General features: G+C 43.1%; 2 protein-coding genes across 2 annotated transcripts in view; one reads left to right on the top strand and one right to left on the bottom strand.

Annotated features, from left to right (window-relative positions):
• Positions 1-7,733, top strand: part of RBKS (ribokinase) — a 73,562-nt gene extending 65,829 nt beyond the window's left edge. Inside the window, exon 8 of the mRNA XM_054398530.1 lies at positions 7,560-7,733. Coding sequence (XP_054254505.1) covers positions 7,560-7,733 — 174 coding nt within the window. The remainder of the gene's footprint in view (positions 1-7,559) is intronic.
• A 995-nt stretch (positions 7,734-8,728) lies between these two features.
• On the bottom strand, positions 8,729-15,040 carry MRPL33 (mitochondrial ribosomal protein L33). The gene is made up of 4 exons (XM_054398745.1): positions 14,962-15,040; positions 13,717-13,735; positions 11,165-11,271; positions 8,729-9,032 (listed from the first exon to the last, which is right to left on the bottom strand). The coding sequence occupies exons 1-4, from the start codon at positions 14,981-14,983 to the stop codon at positions 8,983-8,985; spliced, it is 198 nt and encodes a 65-aa protein (XP_054254720.1). The 5' UTR covers positions 14,984-15,040; the 3' UTR covers positions 8,729-8,982.
• Positions 15,041-24,360: the final 9,320 nt, after the last annotated feature.

Genomic DNA, 24,360 nt, shown 5'->3' with positions numbered 1-24,360 from the left:
ACCAAGGCTGCTTAGGAAGAAGTGGATACCTAGATACTGAAGCTTAAACTGAAAATTTACACAGAAATGTCTCCTAAATTGAAATACTCCTTGCCAAAATATCTATCATTCTAGTAGCATAGGAATCAGAGTAGTGGAGAAATGTTTGGCTGACAGGAATCTCAGAGGTTCTGCAGCATGGATCCGTTGTTTTCAGAACAGTGTGTGGAGTTCCTGGTGCTCTGTTCTTACTCCAATGTGTAAGAAATAAATTCACCACCTCTCATTAATGCTGTCTGGAGTTGAAAGGAGTTCATACGAACATCACCAGACTGAATTGTCTTGATGATTCAGCAGAGTACTCCCTATGGGTCAATACTTTGTTGGCTTTCTGCACTTAGTGTGTAAAACAGAATAACTTTCTTCCCTGGTGCTGAGTGATATGCTGGAGTATTACTACCTGCTAGAATGAAGCTCTCCTGTGCTCCCTCCCAGATTTCATCAGTGTGCACTAAGAGAAAGCCATCATCTCACAGACATCTTGCAGTATTTTTGTTGTAAACAACCAAGTGAGAATTCCTCTGTTGGTCCTGAATAGAAGTCTAACAGAGCTGTGGGCACCTTGCAGAGATCCCATACTAATGTTGGATACCTCAGGTCTGGGGTTCCCAAGCAGTGTGTCAGTGTTGAAGAATGGGTAGCTTGTGTGACTCCCATTAAAGACCATGAAAGATCAGGAGCTCTGGATGCAGCCCACAGATGTCTCAAAGTGGATGTTCCTAACATTCTTGATCTTGATATGGGTTCATCTCCCATCATGTGAAATGACAGCACTAGTACCTGCCTTCAAAGCAGATGCTGTATAAGGGCTTTGAAATGTAAAGCAGGACTGTGTGATATTGCCAGATCTCTAGATACTTTCAGCTGTGTTTTCTATGTGAACTACAAATTAAAGATTTCAGAGTTGTGGATGTTGTGTTTTATTTCCAATTTTCACCCCAAACCAGATAACTTTTCAGGGGAATTCATGCATCCGTAATGCTTGTTGCTGATCTTTTTAGAAACAGTGAATAACTTAATGTAGGAGGGTGTTTCAGAAAGGAAAGAAAATGCATGCAGGAGGCCTTATACTGAGAATAATCTCTCAGGAATGCAGGGGGTTAACGGTCAGGCTGATTAATCACTGTTAATGAACCATCAGGAAATCTGTCAGGAAGTGGGTAAAAATTCCTTACGGCTGATGCGAAGCACTGTGTGGTGTCCTTTGGTTTTGATGTTTTCCAACTGATAGCCTACAATGAGTGTAGTCTGGTTACCTCTGAGTTCTCAAGGCATGTGCAGGACCAGATGATATGCTGCCCTTGTTCAGTTAGAGTAAGCAAGCAAGAAGTTTTCCCCATGCACTTTTGTGGAAGTACAGCACAACATAGATGCAAGTAAGTCAGGGATTGCTCCTTCCCACAGCTTCCCAAAACAGAGTCTGGAAATGGTACAGAAGGGAAGTGTGATCATTCCCTCATTCCTCTGATCCAAGCCTAAGAGTACAGGGGGACAAGAGAAACAGACAGCTTTCCCTGTGAGAAGGAGGAGCCTGAGTATTAGGACTCACATAAACAGCTGAGTTAATTAATTGCCTGGTGTTGACCAAAGGAGAGGTTTCACAGTTGGTTTAAACCAAAGCAAGATGATGCTGCTGCTGCTGAAAGGAGTGTTTCTAACCTCTTTCTCCTGTGCACTGGACTAGCTATCATGTGGTAATACAACAGCTTGCTGATGTGAGTGGATACTAATATTTCTTGGTCACTGTTGGCTGGTTCAGTCTTCAGACAGCTCAAAGAACTGACCTGCCTCACTGCTTGGCCACACCGTGGCTAGATCTGATGTAGGGGAGGGCATGGAACATGAGACAAGGATAAAAATTAGTGGAGGCTGAGCCTTTCAGCAGTCACATAACCATGGATTGGCTTGTCTGTCGTGAAACTACCATCTGAATCACTGGAATTAAGAGTGCACAGTCAACCTACAGGGAATGCAAATCAAAATGTGTTAGCTTACACCTCCTGCCATTGTTAAACAGTTACTGACTATGGCCTTCTGCACATGGCTGGGAGAAGGATATTGTGGGAAAGCAGCACAACAGCTCCCCCGGGCTTGGTCTGGAGTGTGCAGACCACACTGGACAGTGTGTTTGGGGAAAGTAAAGAAGAAAGGAACAGATGAACGCCACTACCATGGCTTCTGTCCTACAGATGTTCCTTTGGCTTAGGGTAACATGTTCTAGCTTGTTTTTGTGACAAGACTGCAAAAACTCTCAATTACCAGAATACAGATAAGGCACAGTAATGGAGTTGTGAGACCTTAAAGGTGTAGTGTGCTTCTCCAAGTAGTTCTCCTTCATTTTCAACCTGAGCAGTTTTGCAGTGCTCTCTAGTCTGCACAAAAAGCCAGACTTGGACCTAAAAAGGAGAGCCCTGCTATTGATTTCAAATTTGTTTTTTACTGCAAAATTTGGTAGTTCCATGTTACGGACTTTTTACCATTTTGTTCTGGCTCAAAACCTTATGCACAGATACAGGAGTAACCTCTATGTAATTTTCAAATATTTCAGGTTTTAGAGGTTTGTGACCACAGGTCTGCTCCCTTCAGCACAGCCATGCAGAGCCCCACCAGTGTCTGTGGGATGCCTTACAAAGATAGCAGACCTTCCACACAGGATCAGTGACCATGGGAATAGACTAGTCACTCTTTTAAAAAAATTAAAAATTGTATCACCCAGGCAAATAAATGTCAAAAGTAAAAGGCAAAAAGCAGCCAGTAACATTTCCAGAAATAAACCATTCTCCATCACGTAGAGGATAGACATGGGATGTTTCAAGAAGGTAGTCATAAAAATAAAGAAAAACAATGTAACATGCATAATTGATTCAACCACTGTTACCAAGATATATTTTACTCCTTGAGTATTTCAGCTGAAATTATCTCTTAGCTGAGACACAGACCATCTTGGCACAAGTGTCTGAAGGCTGAAAATGTTTCTCCCATTCCACTAGTAACCTTTCATCAAAACACAGCCCAGGGATGCCCAGGGATTCTTGCAGGGACACACAGGATTTTCCCATGGAAGAGGAATGGCTGGTGAGCTGGCAGATGTTTTTGTGGTACATAGGGCTCATTTGTAGTTCGGGTACAGTGTAGGCAGGAGTACAGCAAGGAACACTGAGCAGATGTGACACAGAGAGATAACATTTTTAACATAATCCAGTATCACATGGTTATGGAGTGCTATAAATACAGCAGGAATTCTCCAAGGCCAAATTCCTTTGACAGAGCTGGGCATCTGCATTGCCGTGCACTTAGAGTGCACTAAATCAGTGTATTCCTCAGGCTTCGTTCATTTGTGTGTACACTGCTGTCAATGCTCCTGGGAAACTATAGGCACCATTGCAAGCAGAATCATTGATTCTACATTAGAATGCAGTTTTTGACAGCTTTTGGATTGATGTTTCAATTTATTCACTAAACGAAGAATTTATCACAGGCATGCCTCATGTTTCTCTCACAACACAACACATCATTCCTTCTAGGACTTGATAATAGGCTCTTACCATGTATTCAGTGGAATACACAGAGTGTACGTGACTTCAAAAGTTCTCTGAGGTTCAGGAACAACGCCAGCCTTCAGGAGCCAGAGCCCTACTTCTGTTTTTACATGGCTGCCATTACATTTGCCAAAGAGTTCAGCCTGCAAAAGCTGCACAAGAGCTTGCTGTGCAGCAAGGCAGTGCAACTGCTGCAACACCATGAACTGTTGCTCTTGGCCTCGAAACTTTTTTGGTGAACAAGACATTTTAATGTATAAGTGAAATGCATCCTATTACTCTACCCGTGATTGATTGAAAAATGCTTCCCTTGCTGGAAGGACCTGAACAGCATAGTTTCCACTTACAAAGCACTTTCCTTAAAAAAGCTTCTCAGGGCAGCAGTGTATAAAAATAGTTATACTAAAGTTGTGAAGCAGCTTCTGACAAATCAGGACTAGCAAAAGCTAACGTATAAATAGAAGTGTTTTTGTGGGTTTTCTCTTCTCTGGAGGCACAGAATCCCAATCAGTGCTGGATTGTAACAAACAAAAATGCCCTTTTCCAGACACACAGGAAAACAAGGACCTTCTAGACTAGTGGCATAGAATATAAACAGATCTTCAAAACCACTTCAAAACCATAGAACTTAGTCAAAACTGTAACATTTGCATTTTAGAACTAAAATGGGTTTTATCCAACTATTTATTTCATACAAACTGGCATCTCCTACATTAGAGAAAAGTTCTTGGGTAATATAACTTAAGTTATAGTTTTATAATTATGGAATGAATTGTCTCCAGGCACTCAATGATATGAGGATTATCTCAAAGTCTGCAATGCATTAGGATTCCTGGAAGACAAATGTTGAAGAATGTAAAATATTACATATTCTGTGTTCTGTCAATGGGCAGAATAAATGAACCTTACAGGTTGTTTTCAAAATTTTGCAAAGTAACTTGGTTGGTTGGGGTCTTTTATTTGTTTGTTTGTTTTCATATATCAGGTTTTGAACCAGCTAAATCTAAACTTAGTATTTGCTAATCCAGAGTCTACATAATCTTGACTTTACTCTGGCCTTGTGCCTTCTGCTCTGTGCTGACCTTTTCTGTGCAGTTTAATCCACAGTTCCAAAGAGGGAAGGTCTGTCTGTTTCTGCAGGCTGAAAATACCTCTTACGGCAGCCAGCCTTGCAGCTGAATCAGTTCTGCTAGTGCTCTCTGTTTGACCACTCATGTCTGCACAGACCAGGAGCAAGTTTGAACAGGGTATCTAAATAATCACCCTGATCCATGCTACTGGTTTCAGTGTAGTAGCTCCTATACTGAAAACACCACACATGCAGACATTTACTTACCACAACCGAGTTTATGCTACCCTTGGAGTCTGCAGAGGCTGAGCTTTAGAAATACTGTGTTGGTCTATGTATGGCAATTAAGGATTTCAGCAAAAGTTTACGGGCATCAAATCCTTCTGTATACTCTCCAATCCTCCCATAATCTTATTGCTTGCAAAAATACTAGGGGGCCTTTTCCCATTCCACATGGAAGCCTGCTCTTCACCCCCTTTTACAACTCTGTAGTCCTTTAATATAGTTCAGCCTCCCCACAAGGGAGCTCTACAGCTGTAACTACCTCAGAGCATCACCCAAAAGTGGACAGGTGGGGTAATCTTGAAGGAAAAACTGAAGTTCCATCTCACCATAGAATTATAGAATGGTTTGGGTTAGAAAAGACCTCTAAAGATCATCTATTCTAGCCCCCCTCGAGTGAGCAGGGACATAAGGCCTGGCTGATGGTTAGTCTTCTTTTGCTCCAGTAGCAAACAGTGCAGCAATTACTTAGGGCGGTATTTAGGTACCTCCATTAAAACAAACAAACAAGCAAAAATTAAAAGTCAGTATTCTGCTCCATGCTGCTGCTGGGTAATAGTTTATGCTGTTTGTCACCAGATACTCTGAGTGTTCCTCATTAAAATAATATTTGGCCACTTCCACTATGCAGTGATCACTATGAAAAATATTTGATGAAAGAATGATGCATTCTTCCTGCTAGAGCTACAGCATAACAGAGCTGCTTGCTGAAATTGTTGGTAATAGCCACACCAAAATGGCTTTAATAATTAATCCTGCACTGATTAGATTATAGACTCTGAGATGGGCCAGAAATTTTTGTATTATGCATCAGACAAAAGACACTGGCAATGCTTAACTAGCAGTCACCTGCTCCTGCTCCACCTGCCATTGTAGGAGCACTCTGGAAACCAGAAAAGAGACCAAGGCCCACCAAAAATTGATAAAATCCTTCACCTGCCCCTCACATGCTTAGGGATACAGAACTGTTGAAACAGGTGGTGCCACAGCTGCATGCCAGGGTACAGCTTCACTGATTAACTTTTAATTTGCCAGGTAGCAAATTACTCCACTCTACCCCACTGGGAAGGTGATGAAAGACAATGTCCAAACTTTAGGCTAAGCAAGAGTTAAGCATGGAGTTTCCTGACTGGGAACACCAATGCAAACAGCTGCTGTGGAAGGGCTGGGCAATGAGACACAAGGCTTGGCATGGGTGTTGGTATCCTGTACTCACCCCCTTTAGGGTTCCTTTGCAATTGCCATGCTGCTCTGCTCTGTCAGCTGCTTGTAACATTACCAACTCTTGAAGTGCCAGAATGGTATTATATGCAGCTGATTTTAGGGGAAGGAGTTTTAACACTGAGCACCTCTAGAAATCGGAGTTGAAAAATTACTTCCTAGCCTTGACTTCCAGTTAGAAACTTTGCTCAGCTATCTTAGCTAACATTTTCCAGGCCCTTTGCTCTTCTCTCATGACTCTTGGGGCTTATTTAACTACGGAGGCAAAATCCCTCAGGGGAGGCAAGTCCTTATGCTGGTTTCTTGAGTGAAATAAGATATTACCAGAGCATCCAGCATAATACTTTTACTGGTATAAAAGTATGATTTAAAAAAGGAGACCTAAGAACCAGTTTTATGGTACCAATAAGAAATGTTATCAGTCTGGCCTTAGAATTCAAGCCAGTTTTACAGGAGAAGGGGGAAATGATGCTATGGAATTAAATGAGCAAACCAAATTAAAAATTACTCATTGTGACAGTTGTTGGGAATGCTACAGAGCACTGAACATCAAAAACCAAGTTACTGCTAAAAATCACTCAAGCAGCACACAGTTGTCATTCCCTGCTATCAGAGTAGAAGTAGCAGAACCTGGGCTGAGCAAGCCAGGCATGGCCAGCGTATGCCCTGCTTGCCGAGGGCTTGCATGGAGTGCGGGCGGAGCATAGGGCGGTTCTCCATGGGAGACACATCGGCCTGAGGACATGCAGCCTGAAGGCCACACTGCCAGAGCTCCATGTTGATGTCACTGTTCTCCACACCCCCACAGTCAAACTCAGCACAGGTTGCAGCACTTAACTCAGGAATGAGTGGTCTGTGTGATAGACACAGCATAGACCTTCCTTAGTGGGACCTTTTTAATGAACAGCAGCTAAGTTCTGGAGGCATCAAAATGTATTGTCCTGCAACTAGGAATGCACAGACACCACAGGCCACATGACTTATTTTTTCCCCTTTTCTCTGTCCCTTCTACCACTGCCCTTTATGAAAAACAGAAGTTAAATGAGAAAAATAGCTTTAATGAAACATTCAGGTTGAGAAATCAAAATTGGGCACTCCAGTAACAGGAAGTTTCAAAAGCAGTGTTTATAACAGCATTTTTCTGAACTGTAGCATACTTGCATTTCTTCTTCTGGAATTTTAAGCTATATTATGGTGTTTACCTTGATTCAAGAGCTGGGCACAAAGACAAGTATCGTGGTGTTAGTTTAACATGGCAGAATTTCCCAGGCATAGAAAAGTGAATAGAAGTCCCTGAACGATTTCCTGACTCCTGCAGTCAGTGCTGCAACTTTTTATCTTTCCAGTAAATGCACCTGAATTGTGTCCCTGGGCAAGTAGCCTTAAATTTGTTTGTTGTTTTATTCTAGGGAGCTGGAGACAGTTTTGTGGGAGCACTGGCCTTCTACCTGGCTTACTATCCCCAGTTGCCCATGGAGGAAATGATCAGGAAATCCAACTGTGTCGCATCAGTGAGCGTACAGGCATCAGGGACACAATCTTCATATCCTTACAGGAAGGATTTGCCTCAGGACCTTTTCTAATTGACATTGTCTAGCTCAATGTACTGATTTTATCTTTTCCCAGACAGTGTTATTCTCCTGACTGCACTGAGGTTCTCCTCTGCTAACTGGAAAGACCAGGAAAGTCTCTGCTTCTTACCTGAGGAATCCTGTTAGTTCCTGTTCTACAACAGTAAGATAAGGTGGTGGTGGTGGGTCGTAGGAGCACAGCACAGCAGGTCTTTCTGGTCCCACAAAAAACCACTGGTCTTGTAGCCATCCCACACAATGTGCTATACTGAACACAAAATTTACAGCAAAATGTCTGGAGGGTGGTAATTTTTACCAGAACTTCTGATGTGTGATGCCAGCATGTGAAACAGAATGTGAGCTTTGAAACAACTTCAGTCCTCAGCTGCAGCCACCACGGCCAGTGTTCGGCTGGTAACAAAGCACAGCATCGAACCCTGCCCCATCTCTTCCCACACGCCCGAGATGCACGCTGCAGCACTGCACTCTGTGATTCTGCCAGGCTGTGGAACATCCCTCAAACTGAAAAGATGACAACACTGCTATTGAGGTAGACTTTGAAAAATGTTTCTAGCCACATTGCTCTAAACATAGGTGAGCCAATTAAGAAAAACTTGCAAAACCATCAGAGAACTACTCTGGCTGTTTTCTTCATGCCTGACAAAAACCCAGGAGAGAAAAATCCATTCTACTTGCCTTACTGAAAATAATTTAGCCTTTTAGCCATGGTCATAGCTTATTCAAAAGCTCAATCTTATTTCACCAGATGCCCATTGGTTCTTCCTTGCCTAGGAATAAGCCAGTGCAACACTACCCCTTCAACGAATGACAACAACTCGTGGTCACTACTGTTGAATCTGTGGCTGGTAGGTTAGAAAAACTTGCAATCCTGTCATTGAATTCCTGCTGTGGAAAATGTTAATTTTTATTGCCTTATAAAACAATGGTTCCTTTGAAGATTACAGCCTGTTTCACAATGGAAAACACAGACAATGGGATTTGCTATTTAATTTTTTTAATTGAGTACTGTAAAAATAACTCAAAAGATAAATAAATGTTACTGTGATGATCTATGTCCAGACATTAAGAATTTTCTCTCTCTACATTGTTTTATTCACAATGGCCTTCAAATCACAGGAGATGGTGATTCCAGTTCATTTCCTCTCTTTCAGACCATGTTGTTCGATTTCTGAATCAGTGTTCACCCTGTCCTCCCCCCTGCTCGTCCTCTCCTCACGCATAAATCAAGTCCAGTCATTGTTCAGATAGAGCGGATTTTTCTCTTCTCTGTGAAGAGGACACGTTGTTTTGCTATAGGAAAAAAACAGGCTCTGTTAAGAAGCTTGAAGTGCTCAGATGCAATTCAGTGACCCTACGTCCCTTTCTCCTGGCTGCCTTTGCTGCTTAAATGATTGGAGCAACTGACTGGCACAGCACTGCTGTTAACTGACTCTTGGATGAGTTTAGTAGTGCTTTCACTTTACCACATGCAATTTTTAGTTCCTAAGAGGTCCATTTTACCTCTGTGAGAATAAGTATGAGGATTTGAGTGGCTGAAAACATTCAACAGCTGCTCTGTGTGACTATTATGAGTCACAGCTGCTCAATGTAGGGACAAAAATAGGTTCTTACTGCTTTCTACTACTCTTCAACTTCAGAGCCCAAACAACTACAGATGAGCTGGATCTAGTAGGTCTCTCAAAACTGACTGAAAAGTTAGCTAAGTGGATCTCTCAGTAAGGCACAAACTGACCTCCAGTGCCTGATTCAGATGCTAGCAAAGTCAGTTCTGCTACAGTTAAGCATAGCCAATGCAAAATAAAATCTTAAAATAAATAAATATAAAATAAAAAATACAATAAAATTTAAAAGTGAAGCTTTAGAAGATATTTGAAAAGCACCACCACTGGATTAAACTTCATTGTATGAATGCATTAGAAAACTATGCAAGAGCAGTCGTGCAGGAACAAAATCTCTTCCTCCACATAAAAGTTTCACTTTAAGAAACATTGCAATTTTGTAACACATGCTGTAGCTGGAGTTGGGAGGTAGTGAAACTTGGGCACTACTGCTGCTACTTCACCAAAAAGCTTCATTCTGGGGAGATCCCAGGTTTTCAAGAAGTACAAAACATAAGGTGAGAATGCATGCCAAGTGAAAATGGATCCAAAACCATATTCCTGATGTGAGTTGGTATCTAGACTCAAATTTACTTCCCTTCACACATGCACCACTTTCTCGCATCAGTTTTTTTGCTTGTGTTATACTACAAAGATCAGAGCTTTTTTTCCTTTAATTACTTCCAACTTCATACTTCAACAACCTACTACAGGTTCTGCAACAGAAGCACTACTTAGCCTGAGCTCTCCGCTCTTCACATTTCCTACGAGTTGTGGAGCTTCTGGAGGATCACTTTGCACACTGTTTCAATGCATCAATTTAAACTTTTCTTATTCAAGAAAACAATCCCACTGATCTCTGATGAAATTCAGAAGGAGAGCTACAACCTCTGTCAGCTTAAGTGCTTTGCTGAGAGCAGGCTGCATCTCCAGTGGTTCCTCTCAACTGCCCCAAAGTTCCTGTACTGTTAGATCTCAATATGAAAAGGTTACTCATCTAACAAGAACATAAAATTGTAAGAAAAAATAAGCTTAAAGCATGTAACTACTGAGATGCTCAATACATTTCTACAGATTTAAATAAGTGGGGTTTTGCTCTAATTCCACCATGCTCTGTTTAGAATTTAAACAAAGCCAAGCTAAGTTTCCTCAAAATAAGCTTTTTAGGTTAACTACATACTGGCTTCTCCCCCAGAAACTTGAGCTTCTAGTCACCTTCCAAAAAATCTCAGTGAACAAAAGGCAGCTTGGCAAGTGCTATAAAACCCTCCAACAAATCAGATTCATAAACAGAAAATCTGCAAGGACCAGAGGAACATACAAGACCCATAAACTCATCTGGAGAGTGGTATCATTCCTGGAGGTGGAAGAACTTGTGTTTATTTCTTTAGAGTTCCATTTTTTAAACAATTTTGTTAAAATTTATTGTCAAGAGCAACCATGGCAGCTTAACAGGACACTTCTATTGATGCATTCTTTGTGGCTGCTTGTGGTAGGTAGCGCTGTCTAACAAACCACACAAAGAAACAGAATGAAAGAACTCTTGTGTCACTTTGCTTTGCCACTGACATGTGGCATGGCTGTCATCAAAGACTCCGATGTGTCAGGCAAGTCATTACTGTTTCACTGCAACAATCTGTAAAATGAGGGTAACATTTACTTCCCACTGGAGTGTCATGATGAACAGCAACTGTACAGTCATCCGAATATGAAACATGTTATGACATAGTCTGCTTAGATTGGAAAAATCCTGTTATATTCAAATGTTTTGCACAACACACTCAGAGAAGCTTATACAGGCTGACTTCTTCCCTAAGCTCTTACCGATGGGATCGTATCTCAGCAGGACCAGTTTTTCCTGCAGTCGGAGTCTCCTGATGTTGAAACAATAGCCCGTCTCAGCTGCACTTTGCATCCTCACCAGAATGTACCTGAAGTCATAAAGAATGTCTGTCTCAGTGCACAGGCTCACAGCAACAGCCCACCACTGCCTGCCAGCGCATGGTCAAATGGACAGAATATAAGCCCAGAGAGAAGTAGCTTCTTCATAAAATAATAACAGGAAAGGAGAAGAAAAAAAGGGAAAAAAGGAATAAAAAATACCAGCATACAACTGAGTCACTATGGCTTAAAAGATAATGGCAACAGAGGAAGGATGATGGTACTTCAGCATGGTTGGGCTGTAGATAACACTGTATCACGGACTATCACTTCCACATGCAGAGAGGAACAAGCAGATAGAATGTAACAAGAGGCATGCAAAAGGAGAAGTACGAGGTTTTGGCACTGTCAATGCCGCGACAGATACAGGGCTTGACATTGTCCCAGCCACAGGAGCCAGCTTCCCCACTGGAAGGGTCTCAGTTTGTGGTGCATACTGGCAGCAGCTACAATGTCCTTGGGAGCAGCGCAAGCCACAAGACTGAAAAAGCCACCCCACCCTGGAGGTATGCTGAGATCCCCACAGCTTCCCAGACAGACACAGGGCATCTTCTGAAGTTTCAAAAGTAAGGTCAAACCCTTTAACCAGTCTGTAAATTATGTCTTTCTCTTCCATTGTGGTATAGAGGTATATTCCTCCATGTGGGCATTCAATTAATTTTGCCGGATTTTCCTGCTTCTAATACAAAATGGTGTGTCAAAATTATCCTTGAAGAGACATCCATTCATCCTCACTTGTGCACCTCTGACCAGTGTATTTCTTTCAGCTCTCCCTTTTCACCTTTGCAATCTCATTTACTGTTGAGTTCAAAATAGACAGAAAAATACAGAAAAATGGATTTCTACAGACCAGCTGACCAAGTGCAGCCTAGGGACTATCCTCAGTTATTGTCCTCTCCTGTATGCTACTGCAGGTGTGATAAGTAGCACCAGTAGCCTCACAGACTCCTCCTATACCTCAGCCACTTCCTCAAAGCCTCTGTGCAGTTTCCCCTTTCCAGGGGAATCAGTGATATCAATGTGACCAGGCTTTGAAATTCTTGTGCACCATGTGTCCAAAGCTAAGTGCTTTCTGAACAATACACCTTGTTCAAAAAATCTGCTGCCTAATGAAGAAATTTTAGTAGGAACAAAGGAAGAAAATAACAGTGGAAAGCCATCAGGACATAGGGAGAAAACTGAAGGAGAGCACAGAAGGATAAATAATAAAAGGAGATAACATACTCCTGAAGTATATATGGGACTATGCAAAGAACAGAGAAAGGAACATCAGAGGAATAAAAGAAGGGGTGGTGGGGAAATCACTACATTACCATTAGCAACATAATTTTTAAAAGCTACATTTTCACTTCACAGCAACATCCTGCTGTGCTGCGTTTGTTTCTGTGAACAGGTAACATTAGAACACTGAGATGTCAAACTGCTCTCTTCCTTGTCAGGTGCATACTTAGGAATTGCTTTCTTAATTTGAAATCCTGACAATTGGGTACACATCCTGTAAACCTTTCAAACCCAGAAAGTGGCTGGTATGGCACTGCTGGGGACTGAGCCTTTAAAAAAAGTGTACCACAGGCCTTAGGTCCCAAGGCTGTGCAGTACCAGATGTAATGCACTCGCACAGAACGCAGTGGAATATATTCACATAAATGTATCACTTTAGCCTCTTGGATTTCTCTAGTGAATCTTCTTTAAAACAGGAAGTCATTCTCTCCATATGATCTTGTCTCTATGCATCTACACTATATATAAGACTGCTAGCATGCTGAAAACTACATATTCCTTCCTTTCCAACCCTTAAAACACAACTTTCTTTATGGGTTGAAGGAACTGCAATTTTCTTCCAGAACCCAGTAGCATCTCTCCCTGAGCTGGACTACAGAGCAAATCAAGATGCCCAGAGCACTGACTACACCCCATCCATATCTCGAATATCAGCATATGTATATGCTAAAACAGGGAACTGTTCTGCATCCTGCCTATGAGGAAGGGTCACAGCACCTGCCCAAAGCCCAGCCCACAAAGACCCATGCTGTACCTTGGATTGCCCTCCTTGTCTAAAATATATGAAAGGTAAACAAGAGGAAGATTATAAGGATAATTTAGAACCTCTCTTTACTCATAAACACAGGGGTGTGCTTCCCCTGCACAGGGCTCTCTGGATATTACAGCTCAGCTCAACAGGACAGCCCATAAGACAAAACCTGCCTTTACTGCCTTTTTAGAACCTAGGGGATTTTTCACACTAATGTGTACTTAACTAAAAATTAAGTAAGAAAAGACACACATGCAGGAGGACAAAAAGGATGCAGCTAGAGTCAAGGACTGCAATTCTCTGAGTTATATTACAAAATGTTACGCTTCTCCAGAATTTTTTTAAGTCAATTGAAGATATAGAGTGGTAACAGAAATGAAATGGTGAGGAAAACGTCACTTACTTAGATTTGCTCTTGGCCACTTATTTTTTTGCAGCATGAGGAAAAGAAAGAAGAAATAGTTATCATTTTATCTTGTTTCCTTTATATGCAACATATAAAGAGTTTTCCACTGCCTCCGTTTGCAATAACCCCAGAGAGACTGTACAAAGAGATTTACTGTCACACAAGAAATGCCCCTAATCCTTCCATCTATGTGGTTCCTAGTGCCTGCTCTTTTTTTCCATCATACCACCTTTATGGCTGTACGAATGCAGCACAAGTGCAACAGACTGCACTTGTTGCAGCCTCCAGATGATTTCAGGATAAAGCTTCAGTGATGAATATGAATTCACTAGATGAATACACAATTAAAATAGGTATGAATTAACACTGTGGGTGAAAACTGCGGTCCCACTCTCCCCTACTTGCTTACACCTACCCCTGCTCCAGTTCCTACTGTGTGGCCATATGGTGAACCAGATCAGGGAGCTGTACTCAGGTGAGACTAACCACAGGCTGGTTTTAGGTCCCCTGATCTAACACACCACATTGCACGATCAAGGAAAATTACTTATTTTCTGTCATCTCAGTGAATTTAATCATAAATCTACTGCATAAATAAAATAAAATTTAAAAAACCCACGAAAAGCAACCAAACTTTTTTTTTTTAATTGCTCATCTACATTCAGACTCTGCAATTCTTGTTAGGCCATCGTTAGCTTCCAGCCAACCTCTTTTTACACTGTTCCTTCACCACACCCTAAGCCTATCCAGATGACGTGATGGGCACATTTGTCACCTCATACTCTCCCCGATCCCCACCCGACTCCCTCCAGCAACTTCCTGTTTTTCCACTCAAGAGATGAAACTTCCTAATCTCACTTCTGAGGTTTCCAAGTTCCGCTTCCCCTAAACTCCCCATCTCGGACCTTGCCAGAGGGGATCCTACTAACGGCACCGACCACAAACACCACGTCGGCTTCTCCCATGGGCCCTGCTGCTCTCCACCTCCTACAACAGTCGCCCTCCCTGGCGAACAAGAAGACCCAACCGGCTGGGGGCCGCTGCGTCCATTTCCCCCGGGGTAAGCGGGATACGCTTACCGCGACCCGCGGCCCCGCCCCGGCAGGCGGCGGCGCAGGGCACGCCGGGAGGCGCAGGCCCCGCGGCTGAAGGACAAGGGAGCTCGAGCCGCAGCCTGGCCCCCTACCCGCCTCCAAGACCGCCCCGCGCCTGCCGCCTCCTAACGCTGCCCGCGCCACTCACACGCCGCCACCGTTAGAAACATAACGGCGCTCCTCGCTGAGCCGCACGGACGAGCCCACTCCGTCACCGCCCACACCAGTTCCGGGTCGCCCGGGAGAAGTGCTTCCGGTGCCTGTGCCCGTTGACGGCTGCCGTGGGCGGGGTGTGGATGTTGCGGTTAGGGTGCGCGGTAGGGGCCTGGCAGTGCCGGCCGGTCGAATGGGTGCGCCGCCCGTGTTCGTTTGAGTGTCAGGGAGCCTAGTTGCTGATACCCGGGGCCCAATTCCGGTTCTCTCCATATAGGCCTCGAGGAGGCCGCGACCCCTTTAGTGGCGTGGCTCACGGCAGAAAAACCTGTGCAGAGCGGGCAGAGCCCCGCAGCCACCGGCGGCGTGAGGATGAGCCTCCAGCCCTTGGCCGGCAGCAGATCCGGGGCGCGCTCCGCAGCATAGTCTTTCGACACATCTGCTAACCTCTTTGTTCCCTTTTGTATAAAAAGGAAGGTGCAGCGACGGCATCAGAGGCCTCGAGGCGTTAGACAGGCTTTCAGTATTTATGAGATCCTGTGCAAAGGCAATGAGCAAAGAGGCTCAAGGGGGGTGCCGTGGTAAGTTTTCATGGTTTTCTGACCAGTTAGTTAATGAGCTGTAAGATAAGAGATGTAAGCAAGTGGATAAGGAATTGTCTGGCTGGTTGCATCTAGAAGGTCAATGGCTTGATACCCAGCGGAGATGGGTGACAGGTGATGCCCATCAGGGGTCAGTACTAGAACCAGTGCTGTTCCACTATCTGTATGGTGACACAGACAATGTGATTGAGTGCCCTCTCCATAAATTTGCAGGTTGCACCAAGCTGAGCGGTGCAACTGACATGCTGGAAGGACAGGACGTCATCCAGGGGACTCTGAACAGGCTTGCAAAGTGGGTCTGTGTGAACCTCAACAGTTTCAACAAAGCTCCTAAGGGCAAGGTCCTGCACCTGGGCCAGGACAATCCTCTATATCAGAGAATTAACCAGGTTGGAAAAGACCTTAAAGATCATCCAGTCCAACCTGTCACCCAACACCACCTAATCAACTAAGCCATGGCACTAAGCGCCTCATCCAGTCTCTTCTTAAACATCTCCAGGGATGGTGACTCTACCACCTCCCTTGGCAGCTCATTCCAATGGGCAATCACTCTTTCTGTGAAGAATTTCTTCCTAACATCCAGCCTAAACCTCCCCTGGCACAGCTTGAGACTGTGTCCTCTTGTTCTGTCACTGGTTACCTGGGAGAAGAGACCAACCCCCACCTGGCTACAGCCTCCCTTCAGGTAGTCGAAGGCAGCAAAAAGGTCTCCCTTGAGCCTCCTCCAGGCTAAACAACCCCAGCTCCCTCAGCCTCTCCTCATAGGGCTTGTGCTCCAGACCCCTCACCAGCTTTGTTGCCCTTCTCTGGACACGTTCGAGCAACTCAACATCTTTCTTGAATTGAGGGGCCCAGAGCTGGACACAGTACTCAAGGTGTGACCTAACCGGTCCTGAGTACTGACTTCCCTGCTCCTGCTGGCCACACTATTCCTGATAGAGGCAAGGATGCCATTGGCTTTCTTGGCCACCTTGGCACACTGCTGGCTCAAATTCAGCCTACTGTCAACCAGTACCCCCAAGTCCCTTTCTGCCTGGCTGCTCTCCAGCCACTCTGTCCCCAGCTTGAGAGCAGGCCTGTGAAGGATTTGGGAATACTGCACAAGGAACTTTGTGGTGTAACTCCGACATTTCAAAATTAAAGTATTATTGTCCCCATCATTCTTACATTTTTGAAAATAAGCTTTTCCCACATACTTGGTGGGATTTTTGATTTTGTCAATTAAAAAAAAATAGAAATAACTATTCTGTTTCAAGTTGTTGAATAACCTTCACAGGATCACTGTTTGAACCTTCATGAATTGTTTGTATAATCTGATTCATGATTCATATTAGATGTGGATTCAAATCTACATTTCTTGAGGGGAAGAAAGGGTTGATAGCAATTCATGATAGGGTGGATGAAAAACTGGGCATGAGCTGACAGACCAAAAGGCCAACCAGATCCTGAGCTGCTTCAACAAAAACATTGCCAGCAGGTCAAGAGAGATGATTCTGCCACTCCACTCTGGTGAGAGCTCACCTTGAGCATTATGTTCAGCTCTGTAGTCCTTGGCACAAGAATGACACGAACCTGTTGTATGGGTCCAAAGGTGTGCCACAAAAATGATCAGAAGGCTGGGGCACTTCTCCTGTGAGGACAGGCTGAGAGAGTTGGGGTTATTCAGCCTGAAGAAGAGCAGGCCTTATTGTGGCCTTCCAGTACTACACAAAAGATGTGGACAATCTTTAGCAGGGCCTGTTGCACTCGGCGAAAGAGCAATGGCTTTGAAATAAAAGAAGGGACATTTAGAGTAGATATAAGGAGGAATTTTTTTACATGTGTGGTGAAATACTGGAACAGGTTGCCTAGAAAGGTAGTAGAAGCCCCATGCCTGGAAACACTCATGGTCAGGTTGGACAGGGCTCTGAGCCACCTGATCTAGCTGAAGATGTGCTCATTGCAGGGGATTTGGACTAGAAGATCTTTAAAGGTCCCTTCCAACCCAAACCATTCTATTTTTCTTATCCTCTAAAGAATTCACATAAGCTCTGTGGCTTCCTTCTCCTTCCTCTTCCTCCAATTAAGTAAAATGTTAATGATGGAATTCAAGCTCTTGAATATTTAATGATTATTAAAGCAACCAAATCATCAGCCTGGCATATTTAGAAGGAAAGCAAGGCTTAGAATGTATAATAACATGCACTGAATTTCGTATTCAATGGCATGAAAACAAATGTCTGACCCTGTAAGAAACTAGAGCAAGACACCTCGAGGAAAGCAGTGCTGCTGGTGTCAAGTGTTTACTTGATATGTTGTTTCAATTCCATTATTTCCAAATGCTTCTTAATGATACAACATTTCAGTCTTCAGTATTTGGTCTTCAGAAGTATAAATCTAGCAGTTACATAATCTGTCCATGAATATCAGAGTGAGAACTTGAAAACATTCGAGATGATAAAATGTGAGTGCTGTAAGACTTCCTTTCTTTGATCTGCATTATTGCCTCAGTCAGAGCACAGACTGAAATGGAATGGGATTGCCAACCTCCTGACTTCACTGCCAGGAATATAAATCAACATTAAAGATGATTTTAAAGTGAAATAGCAAGTTAAACATTTGTACAAACACATCATCAAATAGAAGCTATACCGCCTCTTTTTAAACCCCTTGCCTGCTGGCAAAAAGAAAACTGTTCCAGTGACATTTTCTCTGCTCTGCTGTGACAAGGGCTGCATAAATATAGACACCATGGATTAGAATAGACTTCAGCAATCTTCAACTTCCTTTCTAGCAGCCTCTTCTGCAGACAATTTTCCATTGCTATGGGTGAAAAACAGTGAGTCTAAAACTGGTAGGTATGGCAAAGAGGTGACAGTATAGCATGTCCCTGATGGCAGTAAGTCACAGGTAACCTTAGGGAAAAGGTGTCCTGGCCAGAGGAAAGGAGAGTCAGGATTTCTGACCCCAGCTGGTACAGATTTGTTGTGTGGCCTATGGGCTAGGTTAAGTCCTATACTTCGAGATCTTCAATGGCATGTGCAAAGCAAATGCAGATTTCTCCTTTAACTTTGCCTACAGAAAGCAGGGAGTGTGACGAACTGTAATGCCAGCCTAGTTAATTCTGATGCTTGCTTAAAGTCACTCATGTCTCCAGCAGAGAAGCTGCTGGTGCCAAACCAAACAGCATCAGTCAGAATCAAACACAGGGTGAGTTCTAATTCACCTAGAAACTCAACATTTTTTCATGTTATAATCTAGCTGATTCTTTCCATTTTTGTGCTTTACATTCCAGGCTGAGCCTCTTTTTACCTCTAGGAAGTCAGGAGATCACTGCTTCTTGCCAAGAATGGGTGGTTAGGTTGCCAGCATGTGCTGGGCAGACAAGGGGCTTGTATGCAAGGTTGGCAGGGGTGATGCTTCTTCAAGTGTGCATAGTACTTTGAGGCAGTCATCACTTGAAAAAGTCAGAAGAAAGGAGAGAAGGGCAGCAGGTGAAACGTTTTCAAGGTAAATATCCTCTTGGCTCTATGTTTTCTATGTGAGTTACAGTCAATTAATGCATACAAAACCCCAATGCTGGAAACAATAACAACAGTCTAGGCCTGGGAAAAGACCCTACAAGAAGTAGGCAAACAGCTAACTAAGCAAAAAAATGCACACAGCTTGGTGGACATAGTTTTAAAACAGCCAGGCTATTTTCTCTTCTTGCTTTGCCTTTCTCAGCGAATTACAACTTAGCAGGGTTCTTGCTGTCCACAGTGTTAAACAAACACTCATGGGCATTGCTGTGCAGATCACTCACCCTGGATAACAGATGGATTTTTACATTCTTTCTGCATATCTGAATCCATTGTCCCAAGAGGGCCCAGAAGAAAGTGGGCATTAGCTTAATGCAGCTCTGAAAGAGGAACTGTCCTTGTCAGGAGAGCAAGAATGATGGAATACCCATCTAAATTGCTAAATCACTTTGAGTCAGTGACCAAATCCATTTCAGCTGCTGGCCTGTTTGAAGTGAGCTGGTGGTGGCCTTTGGCCCAGTTCTTGGGGGTGTCTATGACACAGTATTGATTTATGTGCTGGCAAGCTTTTTAGAAAAGCCAGAAAAATGATGGGTTTGGACAGTTTCCTTCTTACCTCTGGAGCTTAGTCCTCTCTGATCAGATATGGGGCACTCTGCTGTGGTAGGTTAGGGCATGGCTCCATTTCCAGGGATTTACCTGTTTGCTGCTTATTTCCTCCAAAGCACTGGTCTCTGATGGGTGGGTGACGGAACACTGGAATGGGCTGCCCAGGGGAGTTGTGGAGTCTCCCTCTCTGGAGATACTGAAAACCCACCGGAACGTGTTCCTGTGTGATCTGGTATAAGGGGATCCTGCTCTAGCAAGGTGGTTGGACTAGACAATCTTTCAAGGTCCCTTCCAACCTTTAACAGTCTGTGATTCTGTGATTCTGTGGATCTGTTCCTGGAGCTCCTTTCCCCAGCACTGACGTCATTCATATGTAAGGGTGGAAGAACAAAGACAGCACTGCCTGTTTTCTTGTGTGATTTTTCAATACACATTTCCCAATCCCAACGTCCAAAGTAACAACATCCTTTCAAACCGCCCCCTCTTGAAATGCCGCAGTAGTCAAACAGCTGCAAATCAAAACACCTTGTAAACAAGTGACTGAAGTCCCGTGGGATGCCTGAGGGCTTGGGCACGTCTCAGAGTGATTGTAGTTCCTGCTATACAAATTGGAGTCCATGTAGCACAGATTGTGCCAACTCCGAGATCTTGCTTTTTATTTTTAGTCCTGTTTGTGGAGGGTTTCTCATGATAAAAGAATGACATTCAGTATCAGTGGCACACAGATAAAATTAGATAGTAGCCGGAAATGATCATACAACTAGTCCTACCCAGTAAGACCTTTTCCACAGGATTTGGGATCCTGTGGGTCTCAAGGACAGCTTTTCTCTGGGTGAATTTCACTTCCAATCATCAGGCAGCTGAAAAATTGGACTCACATGGGACATATGTGCAAAGAAATGAATGTCATTGTCATTGCTTATGCCAACCACTGGGACCATCTGTGACACTAAAGACAACATTGTCTAGATGGGTACAGCTGATCAAAGGTTGTATTTAATTAAGCCTCTAAACCTTCTTGCCTTTTTGAGGCAACAAAACAAGATTTTGCATTTTGTGCATAGAGTTTTGTACACAGAGCAGTCTAAATCATCAGCAGGGCTCAATCACGAGACTTTCTAGTCTCCCAGATATGTCACCCAAATTGGTGTTGAAGACATTATTTCTTTCTTTGGAAAAAGAAACTGCCTATGGGGCAGATGGGATAGAAGATGCATTAGACTGCATCTCTAAAACAGATGTTCTCTGAGAAGAACAGGATCTATTATTTGGTTTAGTTTTTTTTTTCCTCTCTAAACTTTGGATTGTCCTAATTTTTACTATACTCTAAACCAGGATAAATACAAGAGGTTAACTGATCATCAAATACTTTCTGTTGTTTGGAAATCTGTAATCCAACCAGGTAGCATACCTACATCAAAGGAAAGTGGGATTGACGGCTGTGTAGCACAAAAGCATTTAGCTGCAGTATGTGGCAAAGAAAACGTATCAAAATCAAAGCTGTGAACCTGTAAGGCCAGTTACTTTTAACCAAGGTAGGTCAAGGCAAAGGGAGAGGATAATTATGTAATGTGAACACGGTGTGACACAGATAGGGAATGGACTTTTTTTGCATACTATGGCTTATTAGAGGAGAATGGTTCAAGTGCCCAGACATGGTTTGTTTTATGTCAAAAATCTCTTGTGGAATTAATTGGTGTATCACTCCCATGACTTTTTGGGAGGGGAGGTATCTTGAGCTTTAAGCCAGAATGGTCAGCTCTAAGGGAAGAGAAAACAGGGAGGTTCAGGTGTGGCATTTTTTTCATTCTGGACAAAACCAAACCAAACCAAACCAAAAAAATCCCAAAAAGTATTTTTCTAGAGAAGTAGAATAAGGATAGGGCTTTCTGCCTCCCTGAAGACTTTCTCACTTAAAGGGAGGTCATAGGTTCAAACCCATTTCTTAAGTGCTGCTATGTAGCATTGCCTTGATGTCATGTGTCACTACAAATAACTTATTATTTCATCCAGTGTTTTGGGAAATGATGGGACTGGAACAATACACCCACAACAGTTCCCTCCCTTATCCCAGCAGTCTCTTTACTGAGATACTTACAAGCTTTACCTCACTAACTGAGGGCTGTCAGTCTACATCTGGTAAAAATGTCTCTGGGAAATTTGGAGTAGGAATATTGATGGACTTTATGAAGGGTGGAGAGCTGGGAAGGAGGAGAGTGACATAAATTAGCAGTGTCATGTGGTTTGATGGCTGCTTGATCTGAGTACCCTGGGCTGAGAAGGCCCCAGGGCTTCATCAGTGCAAGCAGTGAAGGCATCACTCCCATTTTCTGTGTGTTTATGGTTCTGAAGATGTGCAGTCATTTACACCTGGTGGGATAGCAGAAAAACTGAGTTAAGCAGGGCAGTGTTCCATTCAATTCTGTCTGCTTAGCTCAGGTATAAGCTAGATGTGGGATGAATACTTAAAAATAATAGGGGTTGTCATAAAGAAACAAGTATTAGGATGAAGTTCAAGCAAGAGCATATGTAGAAATCTGTTTGAAGTCTTAGTCTCTTGCGTAACTGTCTCTGGCTAGTTCACTAAACACTTTTTCATCTGCTCTAGTCTTCCTAGACCCATTTTACTTAAAAGCATACAAGTAATTTGGAAGTCCTGATGACGCACAATGTGTATACTGTGACCTCTGCCGTAATAGTCTTTCCTCTTTCTATTTCATAAGCACTGTTCATCTGGCCTTGCTCTGTCACATCCCTGGAAATGAAGAAATAGGCTCCCTCCTGTAGAGAGGGGAGGCAGTCCCTTAGGCTGACAAGATAAGGACTATAGCACTATTTGCAGGTGGCCCACTGTAAGGGATTTGTTGATCAGTGAAGGTATTTGTATCCTTCACTCACCTTTTAGCCCATGTTAAACTCTTCGGTCCTGTCAAACTACTAGATCAAATAATTTAAAGGTATCTCAAGCTAGCTGGCTGGAAATATGCCTTGTCTGACAAAGAACAAGCTGTTTCCCTAAATCATTAGATAGATCAAGACATTTCTGAACTGCCCAGAAAACAAAACTAGACTGAATCACATGGGTTTTGCCAAAAGTTATCCTGTCTAAAAGAACTAGAAAAACTATTCAACTTCCTTTTTCCTCCCCCAACTCTTACAACATGGGCTCTAACATCACTGTTACAGGAAAAACTGCTATTCCCAACGACGAAAAATCTATCAGAGATTAGGTGTTTCTCCCTAAAGGTGACTGATCCCATAACTCTAATCCAGTTCTTTAAAGGTGCCTTGCTATTTAGTCTTACCTGGGTAAGTGTTCAAGGGGCATAGCTGCCTAAAAGTCAGATATATAAATATAATGAAGACTGGTCCATAACATCTGACCTTAGATGAATTCCTCTCCAAATATTCTGCCTGCTCACACAACTCAGTCCATACTCCAGATGGAGTCAGAGAAGACTGCTGGGTTGATATTCCCAGCCCTGCCCTGCACTAGCTTCTGATGACCTAGTTCTGGGTAAGTGAAGATCTTATCACTTCCTCAGTACAAAAGTACTCTTGCATAATTTTGAAGTCATGATGCTCCCATTGAAGAGTGCACATAACCCAGTGTCATCTGTAGTGATCCCATGCTTGTATGTAAAAGGGCAGTCAGGGCATTTCATGCTAGCAGTAAAACAGAAGGATTTACTGGGAAGGGATTAAATTTATTTTTAAAGTGTCTGCCAAGCCAAATCAATTCCAAGGGTTTTCTGAGCTACTGAACAACCAGAGGCAATCATTGCACTTCTCTGTTGCTGCTTGCAGCCTTTTACCTCTTCTAGGCAGGGATTGTCTTCTGCTCTGTATTTGTACAGCTGGTAGTTTTGTAGAGTGCCTCCCCATCTAATCCTCTGCACCAATATGAAGGCATTTGTAAGCCTCCACTTGCAGGACAGTCAGCAGGACACCTCCCCAGCTGCCCTCTTCTCTGCAATACCTGGGGGTGAAATTCAAGCAGATGCGTTCGAGTTAGGCATATATCTGATGCCAACTGCATCTGGCAACTGCTATGCCACTGCAGAGGACTGCCCCAGGATCTCTATTTATAATTCAGCATCAGATTGGACCCAGTTGCTCCTGGTTAGAGATCTTCTTGCAATAACAAACTAAGAATACATGAAGAGCTTAAAAAAAGAATTTCACCCCCCCAGGGCTAAATTACTTCCACTTATATACAACTGTCATATCTTTAAAGGGCAAACCCAGAATGCTAACACTGAAAAAAATAACTCTACAACCAAGATTATCTGCCTGTCCTCTCCAAGCAATCACATCTCATATCTATAAGGACTTTCACAGCAAAAGCCAAAATTCAAGCTAAGTGGATGGAAGATTTATGTACAGAGTAGGAAACAACAGCTTGAGAGGAGGTGTATTTGAATGCTGGAGCCAGTTAGAAAGACAAACCTCAAACACCATACGACTGCTTTTACATAGCATCTCACTCATGTCTGGTAAAATCACTCCATGCTCACCCAGACTTTGCAAACTGCTAGTCACCAACTGAGAAAGGCATGGTGACGTACATGTTACGGTAGCATCCGGCACTGGCAAAAAATCTGCTTCCATATGTAGCTCAGAATCCATTTCCAGGTATTTTATAACTGATGCATTTTTTTATGAAATAATAATTAGAAAACA

Source organism: Indicator indicator, chromosome 2, assembly GCF_027791375.1.
Source record: "Indicator indicator isolate 239-I01 chromosome 2, UM_Iind_1.1, whole genome shotgun sequence".
NCBI lineage: Eukaryota > Metazoa > Chordata > Aves > Piciformes > Indicatoridae > Indicator > Indicator indicator.
The sequence above is the reverse complement of the archived record's forward strand: the minus strand, read 5'-3'. Positions and strand labels throughout refer to the sequence as shown.

Excerpts from the sequence above, each read along its gene's own strand:
- MRPL33 (XM_054398745.1), bottom strand. The coding sequence starts at position 14,983 with ATGTTTCTAACGGTGGCGGCGT. Across the intron at positions 9,033-11,164 it reads GCTGAGATACGATCCCATCG|CAAAACAACGTGTCCTCTTC; the intron begins GTAAGAGCTTAG and ends TTTTTCCTATAG.